This window comes from Syngnathus floridae, chromosome 5, assembly GCF_059516105.1.
Source record: "Syngnathus floridae isolate MCC-2025c chromosome 5, RoL_Sflo_1.0, whole genome shotgun sequence".
Lineage (NCBI taxonomy): Eukaryota > Metazoa > Chordata > Actinopteri > Syngnathiformes > Syngnathidae > Syngnathus > Syngnathus floridae.
In genome coordinates, this window is record NC_142417.1 from 7,964,327 (window position 1) to 7,982,708 (window position 18,382).

Here is an 18,382-nt window from a genome sequence, read left to right on the forward strand (position 1 = left end):
CCAAAGAAATGATCAAGATTGTTATGAGGCTTCAGAGCTTGCAGATGAGTTAAACATTTGAATCAGGTGTATATTGATCATTTCAATGGAGGTGTTTGGAGACATCAAAAACATGTAGAACAGTGCTCCTCGAGGCCCAGATCTGGACACTCCTGATTTGAGATGATCTTGCATCTTACATTGGTCCATAGAAATTGTAATGGTCGTAGTTTAGTTTTAAACTCCGCTATCAATTGGGTCTGGAAATAATTTATTGCTATTTCCCCATACCATTGTTAAACACACACAAAAGGTTTTCCAACCCCAGTAGATGGCTTCACCCTCTGCATTAGTGTCAACAAACTCTTTGTTATACCAAATGTACCTAATGTTTTGTCCTACATGTGGCTAAATCTTGTACAGTAAATCTCATCGACAATGTATCCCCCAAGGCACACACTAGCTGCTTTCTTTGTTTTCTCATCATCAGAACATCTTCCTCATGTTGTAGGCCCGCCCACTTTAGCCTTGTCTCCTTCCCCTCTCATCACATCTCACTCGTTCGATCCCTCGGGCTGCATGCGAGCCGCACACTGTCACTGCTGTTTCTCACCACACAGTCCACGCTTGCTGACATTTGGACTTGTGTGGTCTTTGACGAGAGGGGGTTGGTGTGTTGTTTAGTCCACATCAATTACGTCAATGTTAGCATTCGCATGGGCTCTTACCTTTGGACACTAGAATGGAATTTCTAGGGTCGTACATTGTGATGTGCTGGTCAACCACTTTTGTTGTGACAAAAGTGTAAAAAACAAATTGATGGCATCATTTTTGCAGTGTTTGGGCTGAAACCATTTTCGACCTTTTTATTGATTTGCAACTGAAGTCTTTGTCCTGATGCTGACATTTCCCTCTTTGAGATATCAAGGCTGCGCCACAACACTAAACGCTCATTAAAATGGCATCCTGGTGCTTTTAAGGCCCCACCAGCTTACCATTGATGTTCTCAGTAACAGCGGAGCCACCAGTATGAGTCACTCTGTACTACAGGATGGATGGATGGATGGATGGATGGATGGATGGATGGATGGATGGATGGATGGATGGATGGATCGATGGATGGATGGATGGATGGATGGATGGATGGATGGATGGATGGATGGATGGATGATAGTCTGTAGATGTATTGTTGACTAAATTGATGGAATGACTAATGGATCATAGCTTAATGTCCAAAGGATGAATTGATGGGAGGATGAATTTATGGAAGGGTGGAATATGGATAGATAATGATGATTGATGAATGGTAGATTATTGGATGGTTGGAAGAAAGATGAGTGAGGGATGGTAAATAAACGAATGAAATGTTGGATGGAGTGCTGCATTGCTGAACGTATGATGTTGTGTTATTCGTGAAAAAATATTGGCCCAAACCAAAACAGTTTTTTGCATGGTCTTGTTGCGATGTAGAAATCAATGCGGCATACTGTCATTATTTGTCAAGTAAAAAATGCCACACTCACAAAGCTACTTCCTTAGCAACTTGCAGACAAAGGTCAGGGAGAGGTAGTAGAAACCGGAGGTCAGACAGAGAAAACTCTTAAAGCAACGCTGTCTGAATACCTACTCCTATGGCTTCTCCACTGTCGTCAGTTTGTTTGTGAATAAACTTTTGAGTGGTTTATTTTGGTTAGGTTTCTACTTCCTGATCATGTTCCCATTCTGATGTCTTTGCCTCACTTCAGATCGTCTGAGTCCTCCGTTGGACATCCAGTTGGAGAGCGTCAACTGCAGTGCCTTCAGCGTGCGATGGAAGATGCCACGGAGACATGTCAGCACCATCACCGGATACAAGGTTGTCACTCATCTCGACACTTTCTATTACAGGGACATTGCTGAGTTCCATTTCTGGTCAACATCACTTCGTGCCCTTGTTGGCGTTACCTAAAAATACTTCTGGAGTTCAGCCTTCAATTGTTTACTAAGATGAAATATAGAAAGTTGATTAATAGAATCTTTTTTACATGTTCAATAATGAATTAAAATGTCCATTATTACTGTAATAAATAAATAAATAAAATATATAAATAATGAAATATATAATAAATGAAATATAAAACGTAAAATTTATTAATTATACTGAACCTACAGTATTTAATAGTAACTTATTTGATCACCTTTTTACCAGTTGAATAGTTTTGTCTTTATTTAAATGCAATTTTATTGTAATCATAATGTATATTTTTAGATACCGGTACCTGAAATCCCGTTAATTAAAAATGAGTCAAATGATTAAAACTTGAATCATTTCGATATCATTTTTAAGTCCTGTATCATATTTCACTATCTAAAAAAACTACCTTTATATTACTTTAATTTTGCAGAAGATTCTCTTCAAAAGTCAAGATTAAAAAAAACCCAAAAAACCCAAGTGTATTTTTTTGCAATCATTTCAGCAATGCCATTCACATAATTGCAAAACACTCTTTTCCCCCGTGTGTTGCATCTATTGCAAGCCACTGGCGAGGGTGGCTTCCAAAGTACCTGTCAAACAGACGCCACGGCGACAACATGGCCTTGAGGCATCCAATTGCGTTTACAAATTGGATGGAAGTGCCATGCTTTTATAAAATTGACCTGTGATGGCTGGGCTCTCTGTGCCAGGAGACGTCAAGTGTTGCCTCACTAGACCTCAATTCAGCCAGCATCAAAGGATTAAACGCCGCGTGTTAGCATTAGCATGGCATCCGTTTGTGTTGTTTGACAAATAGTCACGTATTCAGAGACTACTATGCTCGCTTCTGGTGCCCACTGTTTAGCTTTTAATTTTTCTGACTGGAATTTGAGTCCATGCATTTGTGCTGAGACATAGATGGTTCCAATAGCTTCTCACACTGCCATATTTTTGATGCCAAGGTAGAGAAGTGTGCGGTTAATGTGACTCCATTTATCAATCAGCTAGCCCTTCTGTTTTCTACCCATAGAAAGTTGTCACGAGCGAAAGTAATGGAAAAAGCAACAAATCAAATTGACACTTTGCTGCATAGATGTCCATTTTTCCTCCGCAAGCCATTAACATGTGCTTCTCGCAAGCTCTGTCTGGTCGCCATGTTGGCCTTGAGGGATGTGGGTTCTTGTTTTTCATCTATGCTATTTGGGTGGAAAAATACAGTGCATTAAGCTAAATACTCTAAATGACTTTAGTGCATGTTAACTGCTTTGTGTCCGATTTTTACCCAAATCCCTCTGACAAATCGATGTTAAAACAGGGATGGCCATTTGACCCGCTTCATCACCATGATTAAAATGTATTGAATTAAAATGAATTCCTCATACTGACTGTTCTGAACTCCTCGTTCCACCCCAGTGTATTGAGTAGAACAAATACTTAAAATGCGATTACTGTAATCCACAATCAGTTCCACACACTCAACACGACACTCAACGGTCAATTTTTGCGTATTATGTCTGTGTTACAGAGTATTTGTTTGTGTACACTAATTGTAGTCACCCTTTTGACCTTCCTTGCGTCCTTCCTAATTGCCGTCGCCCATCAACAAAGTGTGAATCAGTGTGTGCTCTGACCATATGTCCGCACTAAGAGGATTAGTCAGCGAGATTCCAAACTCACAGATGAACTTAGTGTGTCTGTGTTACCTTTGCCAAGAAAGTTATGATTTCATTTGTATAGTCTCTTTACTTAAAGTGTGTAAATGTAGATTATTCAAAATACGCATGCATTTATTGGGGTTTCTAAGCATCCACATATTAATTGTCATATCAAAGTAAATATATTATAGTATATATAGTATATATATATATATATATATATAGTATATATATTCAAAGTAATGATTAAAATCTATCTCAGAATATGTAGGGAAAGCACTAACTGTGTAGTTTAACCTGGATCTGATCCTGATTGCTCATTTGGCAGCAATCTAGGAAATCCAATTTAAATTTAGATTAGAGGCTTCTATTGCTTTAAATTCAGATCATTGTCTCTTTTCATGCTTATGTACAATCTTATTGCTGGTTACTCAAATAAAACCTCATTTTAGCTCTTGGACTGTTCCTGCATTGATTTGAGCCTAGGCAGAGGTTTTTGCTCTATTTTTTTAGACAGTGTCCCTGTGTGCATTTCAGATATTCTACACTGAGTTGAAAAATGGCCGTCCCCTAGGTACAGCCTCTGTAAAGGATGTCCCTCTTAGTGTGGATATGCTGACTACGGTGAGTCCTTATTACTATTAATTGCAAGCAGAGCTGCAGTGTTGTTGGATGCTTGGCGCTTGATGCCAGTGTTAGTGGCGTTAGCTTTTACAATGGCTGTGCAATACGGCACGGAATCAGGATCAAGCGGATTCCAGGAAAATATAAGGCCACTATTGCCAATGATGATGGCAATGATCTTATATTTTTACCTTTTTAATTTAAAATTTATTTTAAGCACGATTTTAATTCTGAGAGCAGTTTCAAAAATCGATAATTACTATTGTAAATGTTATCATAAAATATTTTATTGTCATTTGTATTTTTGCCTTTTTTCTTAGAATTACTAATTTAGCTGATTATTGTATTTGAAAACCAGGACGGAATGTGGTGAAAATATAGAGGTGAATATGAAATAGTTAAAAGGTATTAATGCGAATAAAAAAAAATCCATAGCATTGTCGTTAATTTATTTTCATCGATAAACAAGTGCATACAATCATCAGTCCGTAATTTTTTTTTTTTCAAACAAATTTGTGAAAACACAATAATGTGTAAATGGCTAACATCCCCACTACGACACACAAGCACACATACACACCACCCACACACCGTATGAATAACATCGAAATTATGTTATTGTCGACATTTGGACCGATCCACCCACCACTGATCTGATAGTTGCACATAAACAAACATCCTACATGTATTACTATATAATGTTGCATGGTAGCAGCTAATGAGCATTTCCTACAGTCTGCCAATAAAAAGAAGCACAAGCAGTAGAGGGGCCAGGGTGAACAGTCCAGACCAACCTCCAAAAGCGACTACTTTGAACTGTACTGTTGACCAAAGCAATATAATATGTATGTTTTTTCTTACCCACAGGGGCAATTTGATGGCCAGGCAAATTTTGTAAGTATTCGTTACTTTGGTGTAAGTGGCACATATTTCAGTGGATAGGAAGGGTAACTCTATTGTGATAATTTCACAGGATAGTCATTTAAAGTTTTATAGCTGCAATAAAATCTTGGTTAAAAGTGCCCAAAATGGAGTTCACGGACTCTAGTTGTCAATCGTGCATCTTGTTTGACACTTCTTTTTGTACACCTTGCAGGATGTGGATATAGGTAACCTAAAGGTGAACACCAAGTACCGAGTGAGCGTCGGTGCTTACGGTTGGGCCGGCGAAGGTCGACCCAGTATGCCCCGAGACGTCGGCACGGCCTCGCATGGTGAAAAGAAACCAACAAAATAGAAACAAGATGACAGCGTTTTTTTCCTCTGACGCTCTAATGATTTATTGAATCTATCATCTACCATCAGATACGTGCATGCCGCCTTCTCCCCCGACCGAGCCCATCGTCGTGGCGATATCCGACACGGAGTTGGCGTTGTCGTGGCAGCAAGGGGAGAGCGAGGGCAGCGCGCCCATCCACCACTTCCTGGTTGCTTACATCAGGTGAGCCAGCTCTGATCTTTTACAATCAACGTTATTTTAAATGCTTTCGCACGTCTGGATTCGCATTACAGAGGATAGATGTTGTTGACTGCTTTCAAAAATGGTGATAGTCCGTTCATCTGTGTTACTGCATTCCGTCCATCTGTTCTGTGCAATTTCTCCTCCTTCAACTACAAATTGATGTTTCTTACAGTAGCGTTTTAAGTACAGTCAGATTTTTTACACAGTACTCCATATTTGGAGTTATGTGCATAGCTTTTGCTGTGACAGTGAGACAAAGCTCATTCATTGTGTGACAGAGAAGCTTTTTAGAGCATGAAACAAAGAAACCTCTTATGTCTAGACAAGTTACATTCAGACGTCATTTCCCACCCAAATCCCTTGATGGTTGACAATGATGGCAAAAAGGCAGCTTGTGTTTGAAGCACACCTCTCTTACTACCCCGCTGTGATTCCATCGCGCCAAGATGTGGCGTTGGATATAAAAAGCATAAAGGCAGCTGTTGCTCTTTACGTGACAGACACAGACAGACAACTGATGTGAATCAGTGTTGTTTCTTCACAAACAAGACACAAACACAAGAACTGACTGACTGCAAGCCGAAGACATCCACATCATTGCAGAGGTTTGGACCTGACAGGCTGACAGGAATAAAATAGCAGAATTCTAAACATGTGCCGAACACACCAAAAATATCCATCATTCCGTGAGCCCCTATTTATCAGAGCTCCAAACCCATATCTGTGATTTAGACATGATTTATATAGTTTTACTGCTCCCAGAAAATGGGAGTTTATCATATAAGATCACTTTGAGTAAATGAGAGGAAGGCATCTATCGCGTTGTGCCTCGAATGTGAGAGAGATCTGGGTTTGCCGCATTTCCGGCCTCCACGTGGATGCCGTACTGTCGCACCATCTCCTGAAGTCCGCAACTCAACAAGCAGACACAAAAACGTAGAAATTCCCATTAAAAATATGGATTGAGAGGACTTAACTTTTTGGAACGTATTTGTTTCACTTTGACATATTGTTTTATGCAGGCCGGAAATGGACACGGAGTGGACATACATCCGCGAGCCCATCGAGAGCAACTCCATGGTTCTGAAGGGCCTCATACCCGAGACCGAATACCAGTTTGTCATCCGAGCCGTCAACGTGCACGGGGCGAGCCCGCCAAGCCACGTCAACAATCCGGTGCGCACCCTGGGTAAGATACCGCTTCATCCACCCTCTTCACCCCACCTCTCGACCATACTTAATTACCTAGATGAGGTAGACACTTACAATTTGATGAAAATGATCGTGACTAAAGCATTGACCTTTCGTCATATCAGCAACACGAAGAGTATGTTGGTATCTGTTATTTTATAATGAATAAAAGGTGCAAATGTATTCAAATATATTTTTAAACAAACATAATGCAAATAAATCCGTTTTTTTAAATTCCACCATGCTACCACTTGAAATAGAATATCGCCAGTAACAGAAAAGTTCCTGAAAAGAAGCCCAAAAAATGCCAGTTAGGGAAGGACGGCCAGACAAACAGCCAAAAGCTGCGCGGTGGACGAGCGTGGTCTCTCAGCAGGGGACCAAAGCGGGTTACGTTCAAGTCTCATCAAATGGGATTAAGGACGGCATGCCAGACCCTCTTCTCTGCCTGTCACACGCACTCACACATGCACAATGCGTTGCATCTTGAATGGACAACAAGGGTGGGCTTGACGCACTGACATACTTTTCTTTGGGCTCCCCTTCACACAACCCCGCGACTGTGTGTGTGTGTGTGTGTGTGTGTGTGTGTGTGTGTGTGTGTGTGTGTGTGTGTGTGTGTGTGTGTGTGTGTGTGTGTGTGTGAGTGTTGGAATTACACAACAGCAGATTAGTTTTCTGGGGACCCCTCCCCGTGTTCCAGTGCTCAGTATGCAGGATTTAATGTTACTTGGCTGTGCTAATTAGCATTTTTGAAGAAGCAATCTGTGCTGATTCAAACAACTTGTAGCATGTTTACTTCTGATTCGAAGCATTTTCTCTGCCTCATCTATGCTTTGACATGGCGGACTCTTGCATGATCACAATTGAACACTGTTGAATATAGTTATTAACTGTTTGATTACAATAGTAGAGCACAAAGAGACATGAACAGGGTTGTTAAATGAGGTATGATGAAGCTTTCTCATGTTGCGTTAATGCAGCATACATGGAGCGTTTCCACCAGGTGGATGCATTTTGTTCTCAGCAAGCACTTCAGAAGCTCATTCTCTCAACAATATCCCTATCAGGATACTCACAATGTCTTTGATTGCGTTGTTTGTTTGCATAATCTTTTCATGTATCTGGGAAAAAATATAACGACCAACATTAAAATCAACTATAAGATATTCTTACAGTATGTGATGTGTCGGTAGATTTTTGGTCCAGAATCTGCCAATCATGGCACACCTTTGCTATATTGGGAGTGTATCACTGGGGAAAACATTGGAACATCATTGGGACACTGCTGATGCAATACAGTCACTAATTATGCTTTAGTAGTTTGGTACATCAATGCATCACATTGGGTATGTCACTGGTGCTTCCCCAGTAAGTACATCAACCTCTTGACTCTCCTGACAGGAGCCTCAGACGTGGGCAGCGGTGATTACGGACGTTACTTCACGGATACGCAGATCAAGGACGATGACGGTTTTGACATGGACGACTCAGACTATGATATATTTATTGAGGAAGTAAGTCACCGTTATTTTTTTATAAGAAAAACTTTTTGTGTTGATTTTATTGATCTTTTTAAACTTGCACACGGTTCTCAGCTGAAGCCGTTCCCCGGTATCGGCCAAGACAGCGGCAAGTCGCAGCTTCGCTCTCGTTCTGGACCGTCGGGTCAGAACATTGTGTACCGCATGAACACCGTGGCGTCCCCCAATTCCACAACGTTACCTTCAGCTTCTCCCTCCATCACCACTTCCACCACTACGTCAGCCATCTTCCCGGATTTCTCAGATTTGATTTTTCCTACCAGCACAGAGCGGGAGGTCATTACCACTACCACTACCACCACCACTTCAAGGTACCTGCATAAAAAGTTGAGTTTAACAACATCAAGGATTTAAACGTCAAAGTGTCCTTCACTGATCCTTTCCAGCACGGCTACGGCTGCACCCACCGCCGCTGTCACCATGTCCCAGTGGAAGGGCGGCGTCCCTCGAGTGTACCAACTGACTTGCGATGACACCGTGTGCCCCCCTGACAGCTTTTGCCTTGCAGACTTGGAAAGGGGAGGCTCGAGATGCCACTGCAACCTCGGACGTGCCGGTGACACTTGTGCTCAAGGTAAAAAAAAAGTCATGAGTAATAGTAAATAAGGTCAACATTTTTTTAAACAACATTCTGAATGGAAAAAAACCCTGATGAATTACTACAAAATTAAAAAAAATATATGCAAAAAAGGGAAAATACAGAAACAATAATGCAATTAAATTATAAAACAATTAAAAAATGCATAGGCAAACACAAACATTTTTCAAATCCATTCAAATATTTAAAACATAAAATAAAACATGTAAAACGTTTATTTTAAAAATGCTCAGTACCTAAACAAAGACGCAACATGTGTTTAAAAAAGGACATATTGTCTCAATTTGGGCCATTACCCTAATTTTAGCACACAATGAAAAATGCCGTAGTGAATGACTGCTAGTGAAATTAGCATCGATTTGCAATAATTATAAACATTTGAACATCGTTAAACCTACATTATCACGTTATCTATGTGAATTATACTGCCGCCTGGTGGTTAATACCCACGCACAACAATAGGCAGCAAAATGCCCATTGATCTGTGATGCACAAACTGTTTACTTTCTATTTCATTATGTTGTGATGGATTTTTTTTTCATAAAGTACAATCCAGTAGAGTGCTATTTTTTAATATTTTTTGTTTTTTATTAGAAACAAATCAAACGAATTAATACAAATAGAAACATACGTATATTTTTTAAATAATAAAAATAATATTTAAACCAGAACGAGTTTAAATTAAAAGTTAAAAATACAAAATGAAAACTTTAAACTCAATGCAAATCCTCAATTACTGCTGTAATGCCCATAACGTCGATGCCAGGTTGTGTAATAATTGTAATTTATATTATTTTTAATAATTGTAATATGATTCATTCAATGCACATGGCCACTTCAAGCGACACAAATGCAAAATTTAATGATGTTCAATCGAAACTTAATGAACAACATAATAGCACTGCGTGCTCTTTGTCTTCAGTCGAGGGAACTTAAATAGTATTTTGTTGTGTTGTTCCCCTTCAGAGGTGTCCGTCAAGTTTCCCAGGTTCTATGGCTACTCTCACATGACCTTTGAACCCCTGAAGAACTCCTACCAGACCTTTCAGATCTCGGTGGAGTTCAAGGTAAAGCTGAAATCATTCAGGATCAAAATCATTTCTTCTTATCCCCATGCTAGCATGATCATAACTGCGTTCATACGAATTGTGTTTGTGTGCGGTACAGGCGGATGCCGAGGATGGCTTAGTGTTGTACTGTGGTGAGAACGAACACGGCCGTGGCGACTTCACCTCTTTGGCCCTGCTGCAAGGCAAGCTACATTACAGGTACGACGCATCAAGTGTGGTCGCTTGAATTCATTTGAAGATTTGACAAAAGCAACAATTTTGTAATTGCAGGTTTAACTGCGGAACAGGCGCCGCTCAGATCGTCAGTGAGAGCCGCGTGGTCATCGGTCAGTGGCATACGGTCACCATCTTCAGGGATGGCACAAGTGGCTGGTTGCGGGTGGACAATGACACGCCCATATCTGGTCGATCACCGGTAACAATACCAAGTTTGATCATGTTCAAAGACGGCTAGTGTACCTAATGACGTAACCGATGGCCGCTTGGCAATTTTACGCAAAAAAAGTGGCTCTCGAGGTCCCTAACCCTAATGTTGTGTCATCCACTTCAGATGAATAAATTCCCTCTAATAGAATAGCTGTCTCTATTTTCCCCATAAGATTAAAAGAGTGGAAGTAAATGACAATGAAGAGTTAACTGCCCAGCCCATTTGAACTATGTTGCTACTCAAAACAGCAGCACCTAAACAAACTGAACTTTGGGCATTATGCCCTGTGGAAAAGAAGTGATTACAAAGCATGTTTTGCCATTCAGGGACAATACAGCAAGATCACGTTCCGCTCACCGCTCTATGTCGGCGGAGCTCCGAGCGCTTACGGGCTGGCGAGAGCGACGGGCGCCACTGGAGGCTTTATGGGCTGCATCCAAAGCTTGAGCCTCAACGGCATGGCTACCGACGTCAGACCGTGGCCACTGGGCAGAGCGCTGAGCGGCGCTGACGTAGGTGGGCGGAGCGCGTAGTTGTATGCAAAGCGGACGCAAGCGACTCGGTGTTGGAAGTCTTCCGACAATGCCGCCGTTGTCCGTGTGCTTGCAGGCGAGTGCAGCGAGAGCGTGTGCGACGTGGTGAGCTGCGGAAACGGCGGCAAGTGCCTTGCCAACCGGGCCGACGGCTTCATCTGCCTCTGTCCGCTCGGCTTCAGGGGAGAGCTGTGCCAAGATAGTGAGACCCCTTTTTTGTCTGTTGTCACACACAGTCACTTAAATATTGTCACATGAAATGAAGTGAAGTGAACAAACCCTTATAAGAGACACTTCGGAAAAATAGTTAACAATCCAGAGAGAGACGGGAAAAAAACGACAAAGTTATCCTTTGTTTTTAGGTTAGCTATATTTCTTTTTAATTTCTTTTTCGTGTTTTTAGTTATAACAATATTAGACACATTATACTTTTTATAGTCGCGGTGGAGAGTTGAGGGCGCAAAGTACTGTATTTTGCTTTTGTGATGTAACAAAATAACTAAACTGTGTAAGATTTCATTTAAATATTTAACAAACATTTTATTTAGTTTGATTGACTTAGTTTAGTGTTTTTTTTTTTTTGTCATATGCGTTAAAAAAACATTTCAAAACAACGCTCCGACAAAACTTTATTCCCCAGGCTTCTCTCTGTCCTCACCGCTCTTCAATGAGACAATGTTGTCTTACACCTTGGTGCCATGGCCTCAGCCCTCCCAGAGCTATTTGTCCTTCATGGAGTTCGAGATGACATTCCGACCGTCAGCGCCCGATGGTACCCTGCTCTACAGCGACGATGACAGCAGTGGTGACTTCTTGGCAATCAACCTGCTGGATGGATACGTGGAGTTCAGATTCGACTGTGGTTCGGGAGGGGCTGTTTTAAGGTACCCATAGATCCTGTTCTCTGTTGTCCTCTATATCCGAAGTCTTGACGTCAAAGAAGCATCAGCGCAAGATATTTGTCATTCCATACACTGCCACCTAGTGGTCAAGTTTTCATGTGCACTGGTCAATACAGTAGAGAGCTACTCAAAAGCTGTTTTCTTCATATGTACTGGTCTTCATGTCAGTTTTAAAAATCAGTCACTACAATTCAATGGACAGCTATTTAACTGATGTTTTAATTCCATGATCTATATGAATGAGTCTTGGTGTCAAAGCTGGGTATCAGTCACTACAGTGTGTCATTTCATATACTGCCACCCAGTGGTCAATCCTGTCATTCATCGTGCCAACTACACACACAAGTGTACACTGTAGTGACTGATGCTTTTTTTCAATTCATTGCCATTTCGCTGCTTTCATGGTGATGCTTCAGGAGTGAGGAGCAGATTGATATGGACGTGTGGCATGAGCTGAGGGTGTCCCGCACGGCGAAAAGTGGAATCCTGCAAGTGGATAGTCAGAAGGCAGTGGAAGGCTTTGCTGAGGTGCTTGCAATTTTGACCACAAGGGAGCAGAGAAGCTCTACTGTGTGATTCCTGCAACGCTGAGCACTAAACTTGGGTGCTTTGGTTGTGTATGCAGGGAGCTTTCACGCAAATCAACTGCAGCTCTGGACTTTACATCGGTGGGGTACCACTTTATGAGAAAACCAAGAAAACGGCGGGCGTCAGGAAGGCCTTCACCGGAATGATTCAAAAGGTATCATACTAAATTCCCAGTGTGTAAACCCCACATATATTGCGGATACTGCTTGACCTACAAATCGAATGAAATACTCCTTCTTAGCCATAGATTGCGTTGCATGACATTTTTAACATTTCTAACAATGCCATGAAAGCGTAAAAAGAAGTTATGAAACGCGCGTCTTGAATTGGCCATATTGCAATTCATTTTTAAATCAAACAAATTAATCAAGTGATTCAAAATGACATAACTCAACTTGAACTTTAATGGCAAGCGTTTGTGTCAACCTAGTTGGTTCTGAACGATCGGACCATTGACATGACCAGCGGCTCAGCGAGTGGCGTCAATGTGGCCAACTCGGAGCACCCGTGTGTTCAAAGCCCTTGCGCCAACGGCGGCACCTGCAGGCCTAAGTGGGACGCCTACGAGTGTGATTGCCCCCTCGGATACGACGGCAGACATTGCCAAAAAGGTTCGTTTGCCAACCGCTTTCTTTTCGCTCTGTCATTAAATGACAAGGAGGAATCGAATTGGCTTTGTTTTGGTCTTTTTCCAAATGGAATGTTTAAATCAAATGTTCATAATAGTGATGTTTTCCCCAGTGCTTCCGGGGTTTTTTTTGTATTTAATTTCATTTTTGAGATATTTTCCCATTTCCACATCCGCTCTCTGATGGGCTTTATCTGTCCAAGACAGGGTGGAGGTTCTGTCCTCTGACGCACCCCTTCCCTCCCTGCCCACTTTTGCAAGCTCATGAATGCATCACTGGTCTCACTGGCCTTGAACATCCTCCTGTTCTGGATTAAATGTTTTTTTCTCCACTATTATAGTAAAGTCAATATGACATCATGCAGTGCCATATATTAATCCTTTAAACCTTAATATGCCTTCTATCTTTTTTAATGCAGAGTGTGGAAACTACTGCTTGAACAGTAAGTCATGTTGCATGTCATGCTGCATCTGTCATGCTCCTCTTCTTGAATAAGCATGTCTAATTTCCTTCAACACGTAACATGGTGTCTCATGTTAGTGTGCTCACAGTCATGGCAAGTAAGCATTTGTTTTCCTTCCTTGTCCATCCCAGCTGTGACGGAGGCCATTGAGATCCCCCAGTTCATGGGTCGCAGTTACCTCACCTATGACAACAGGGACATTGTCAAAAGGTCAGAATAAAAAAAACTCATTTAATTTGAGTGTTTGTTTGTTATTCAGTTTGTTATTTCATTCATTTGGCACATTTTCATTTTATTTTCCTTTTTTTGAAAGACCTCACTCTATATCAGTTAAATGTTTTATTTAATAATGTCATTTAATTTTTTATTTCAAAACTCATGTTTTCCAATTTATTTTTTCACCTCTATATAATTCATCAGATCTTTGGTTTTTAAATTTAGAATCACTTTTAATTTTACATTATATGTTTTATTTTTGGTTTTATTTGTTTTTATCGTTTCCATTTCATTTTGAACTTTATATTATATTTTTGTTTTTATTTCATTAGATCTTAATTACAATTTTCCACATTTTTTTTCATTGTTTCATTCATTTGTTTTGTAAAAATACCAAAATCATAGGTGTACCCAATGTTGTGTCCAAGTGCCTAAGTGTTGCTTGTGTCAAAGGGTGTCAGGTTTGAGGAACAACGTGTTCATGCGCTTCAAGAGCAGCGCCAGTGACGGCCTGCTGCTGTGGAGAGGAGACACCCCCATGAGAGCCAATAGCGACTTCCTGTCTGTCGGCCTGCGGGATGGCGCACTCATCTTCAGGTATTGGGACCCCCACCAGTCATTTAGTCTTACACCTTTCCTACTCGTCATGCCTGTCAACATGTTATTATTGTGCCGTGTAGTTACAACCTGGGCAGTGGTGCGGTAAGCATCGTGGTCAACGGAACCTTCACTGATGGGAAATGGCACAGACTCAAAGCTGTCAGGTGAAATATCAACACGAAGGAAGACAAGTGAAGAACTGTAACAAGTCAGAGTTTTCAATTTTACAACATTGGATTTAGAATTTATTCTCGTAGAATTACAATGATGGTAAAATTGTTATCTTTGATCACCTGTGGTGAATTGTCTTCGTTGCAGGCCAAAATATACAACACCCCATAATAATAATAATTACTATTATTATATTACAATTTATAATAATATATTTTTTCTCTCAGTATTAATATGTAACTTAATTTTCATAAGATTATGAATCATACTAATTGAGGCTCTCCAATTTTTAATTTTTTTTTTTATTTGTTATTACTATTGAATTCTCAGAAAATGCTGACTTAATTGATCGGCTGTTTTGTTTGTGCAGGGATGGTCAGTCCGGTAAGCTGACCGTGGACGATTATGGTGCCAAAACAGGCCGGTCGCCAGGCAAGATGAGACAACTCAACATAAACGGACCCTTATATGTCGGTCAGTTGCTGCTCAGATTGCCATCCTTAGGTGAATGATCAGAATAACGTCGTTTGTGTGTTTCAGGAGGCATGAAGGAAATCGCCCTACACACCAACCGGCAGTACGTAGGCGGCTTGCTAGGCTGTGTGTCGCACTTCACGCTGTCCACCGATTACCACGTGGCGCTGGTGGAAGATGCCACTGACGGCAAGAACATCAATACGTGCTCTACTTAGGACCACTGCAGCCACCTTTTCAGAACTTTTTCTGTCTCCAAAAACTGGAACGACGGTGGTTAGCCGTGGGAAAAAAAAAGTTTAATGCCACATGGCTAATTTGGGTCTTTGCAAGAACTTTTGATCTGGGATGGTTGCAGCCACACGTCTATTTTTTCTACGGCAAATCCTTATTTGATTGCTGGAAGGAGCGACTGATCCGCAGGATCAAGCATTATGTGTTTGTTTGTTTTTCAGCGACCTGATCTAGAGTACCTAGCGATCATCAAGTCGGTGTAGGGGATTTGGTTGGGCCCTTAGGAACCTTAATTCCCTCACTTTTCGTGCCCCTCTTTTGTCTTCTTGTGCTCATGTAGACAAAGAGATAGTTGGCTAAAGTGAAGCGCGTAGCAGCATTTGTGTTTTTCTAGTGTTAGCGGTGATGTTTTGTACAAAGAAATGCTTGCCATTCCTATTCCTGATCACGAATGCTTGGAACAGGAAGTAAGAAAATGGCTCAAAGTTCAAAGGGCGCAATTAGAACTGACCCACAGGCCAACAAAGAAATTGCAAAGGGAAAAATATGTGCTGTGCTAGTAGATATAAAGCTGACAGGAACAGGAAGTCAGACCAGACAAACAACCCAATTTTATTTAATAGAAATCTAATCGGATCAAGCTAGCACATGAAACATCAGTCAGACAGCCTTGCATTTATTTTAAAACTTAACAACGGAAGTCAAATTGAATGCAATGAGCAGATTTGGTACCATAGATCCACAGAATGACTCAAGTTCCTGTTCCTAGTCACTTGCTGGTTGAGTTGTATTCCAAATTTGTCCTAACTGTCCCAAAGGCGAATTAAAAAAAAAAAAAATGTCATTAATCGGTCACTGCCAGAAAGCTGCTTGAATGACAACGTCCTTGCCCCTGCAACAAACTGCGAGCAGGAACAGGAACAGACTAGATCGCTTGGTTCTGTTGTGTTACTGTTTGTACGCCAGGCCTTCTTCCTGTGGCACCAAATGAGTTGGGCCATGCGAGGTGAAGCTCAACAAATTGACAGTCATGAGTCAGCCGAAGCTTCAGTTTTTTTCAGCAAAATAAAGCAAATGTCGGCAATCACCTCTGGTCATTTTATTAATTTTTAATAAGGATGTCACATTGAAACTGAATGACTTAAACAAGACCTTTTAAATATCTATTTTTATTTGAATTTTAACTAAAACAAAGAAAATGAGGCTAGTACCGTAGATTTGCTGGCAACATTTTTTTGTTGTTTTCTATTATTTTATAATTAAATAATATCAGTAGATATGTGGATGACAATCCTAGTATTTTTTATCTTTTTGTTTTTCACAACTTTTTTTTTTTCAGTGATGTTAGCAGATATGTAGACAGCTTATTATTTGAACTGTAATTGTTATTTTCATTTTTAAATTAAAGTGGGGAGTTTGCAATTTTCAAAAAGTGTCCTGCTTGGTAAAACTTAGTCACTCTCAGATTAGACTGAGTGCCGAATTTGCACCAGCTCCAAAACTGGACCCCTTCTGTCGTCGAGGTGGTCTGGAAAACACCAATTGCTCCTTCAAATATACACTTAAAGGTGTGCACAATCGTTCATTTACAGATTTTTGAAATCCTTGTCTTTATTGTTCCTCTTCTATCTCTTTCATATCAGATGCAGGTTGCGGCAGATAAGTGACTTCAGAGTGATGTGGCTACAATGTCCAGCGATGAAGATGTAACACTAAGGTACACAAGTTAAAGAAGATGAAAATATAGTTAACCACTAAAAACTTTGATGGAAAATCAAATTGACATTGGCTAACTGAAGTTATCTTTGGTGTTTTTCTAAGTGAAGCCATGAACATTCATCCTCAGGGGTGATTTTCAAATGAATTCAAGACATGGTCTGTCCCTCTCAGAGCGTGTTACTGTAACAGCATGTCCAATTTAGAGCTCCCTGTGACATAAGATGCTAATTAGCAGCTAACTAACCCACATCTCTGATCTGTCTTACACCGGGTTTACATGCCCAGGCATCGCTTCGCTTGACTTTGCACACATTCCGTGCCACCCGGTGGAATATTCCATCGAGTTATGTTTGATTATATTACATCACACGCGCACACATTGGCTGTCCTCACTACATCCATCAATCTTCTTTGAGATCTTGCTCTCAATCTCTTTCCTAGCAGCTCCATCCTCATCACCCCTCTACTGATGTAGGCCTATTCACTATCTCACCTATGGACAGGTTCAATTCATCAAAGTCTGATCTCTTTAACTTTTCTCCAAATATCTAACCTAGGCTGTGGCTCTGATGGGCCACATGCTTTAAAAGATAATTCAGTAGTTTTACAAACAGCTACATACAAATATATATAAATATACATTTATAGATATAAATTTATATTGTGAATATTAATTCATACTTTCCTTTTGTCTCATTGGGTAACCCCACATCAACAAGAGCTTTGCTTGCATTATGACACACAACACAATATAAAAACGCATAGAAAAAAAAAAATCTGACTCTAATCCTGTAATCCTTTGCACAAAAGATTAGAGATCACAGTGAACTTCCAAGAAAATATTTCCTCGCTTGAAAACGGGATTTAGGACACAGGATAAGGTTTGTAATGTCAAATAGGTGCCTTGTACCAGTAAAGGCTGGAAAATACTGTCACAGTGAGATTTGATGGGATCATGAAAGGCCATGGCGCTGATATTGACTGAAATTCATTCCATTTATGGAGGTGTTTGCTTTGACCTGCATTTTCCAAAACGTTTCATGTCTAACCTACATTCCCACTGGCTTGGATAATGCAACACACACACACGCACACACACACACATACACAGTCTGAAAGAGGCTTACGACTCTTTACATACTGGTTGAGCCCTAAAGCTCCATATATTACATGTACAATTTCCTGATTTACTTGACCGCATAGTCACAATGTGTCATGAGATTTCGCCTTAAGAGGAATGAAAAGTGTTTAGCGTTTTCTTTAGCTTTCCTTCCACTTTTTTCTGGTGCGATACCACTACAGAACCATACTGGCACTGCCATTAACTGCAAAGGGGGCGAAGTGCAATG

The 18,382-nt window shown here is 40.7% G+C and overlaps 1 protein-coding gene across 4 annotated transcripts in view; it reads left to right on the forward strand.

Annotated features, from left to right (window-relative positions):
• Nucleotides 1–16,746, forward strand: part of egflam (EGF-like, fibronectin type III and laminin G domains) — a 28,439-nt gene extending 11,693 nt beyond the window's left edge. For all 4 annotated transcript variants that reach the window (XM_088375458.1, XM_088375457.1, XM_088375455.1 and 1 more), the window contains 24 exons: nt 1,725–1,834; nt 4,126–4,212; nt 5,080–5,106; nt 5,309–5,426; nt 5,518–5,653; nt 6,697–6,863; nt 8,270–8,382; nt 8,464–8,720; nt 8,796–8,983; nt 9,974–10,074; nt 10,175–10,275; nt 10,348–10,492; nt 10,831–11,020; nt 11,114–11,239; nt 11,678–11,921; nt 12,356–12,467; nt 12,565–12,681; nt 12,958–13,138; nt 13,575–13,598; nt 13,751–13,829; nt 14,289–14,432; nt 14,516–14,599; nt 14,977–15,080; nt 15,147–16,746. In XM_088375458.1, coding sequence (XP_088231584.1) covers nt 1,796–1,834; nt 4,126–4,212; nt 5,080–5,106; nt 5,309–5,426; nt 5,518–5,653; nt 6,697–6,863; nt 8,270–8,382; nt 8,464–8,720; nt 8,796–8,983; nt 9,974–10,074; nt 10,175–10,275; nt 10,348–10,492; nt 10,831–11,020; nt 11,114–11,239; nt 11,678–11,921; nt 12,356–12,467; nt 12,565–12,681; nt 12,958–13,138; nt 13,575–13,598; nt 13,751–13,829; nt 14,289–14,432; nt 14,516–14,599; nt 14,977–15,080; nt 15,147–15,298 — 3,036 coding nt within the window. In that variant the 5' untranslated portion in view covers nt 1,725–1,795 and the 3' untranslated portion in view covers nt 15,299–16,746. The remainder of the gene's footprint in view (nt 1–1,724; nt 1,835–4,125; nt 4,213–5,079; nt 5,107–5,308; nt 5,427–5,517; nt 5,654–6,696; nt 6,864–8,269; nt 8,383–8,463; nt 8,721–8,795; nt 8,984–9,973; nt 10,075–10,174; nt 10,276–10,347; nt 10,493–10,830; nt 11,021–11,113; nt 11,240–11,677; nt 11,922–12,355; nt 12,468–12,564; nt 12,682–12,957; nt 13,139–13,574; nt 13,599–13,750; nt 13,830–14,288; nt 14,433–14,515; nt 14,600–14,976; nt 15,081–15,146) is intronic.
• Nucleotides 16,747–18,382: the final 1,636 nt, after the last annotated feature.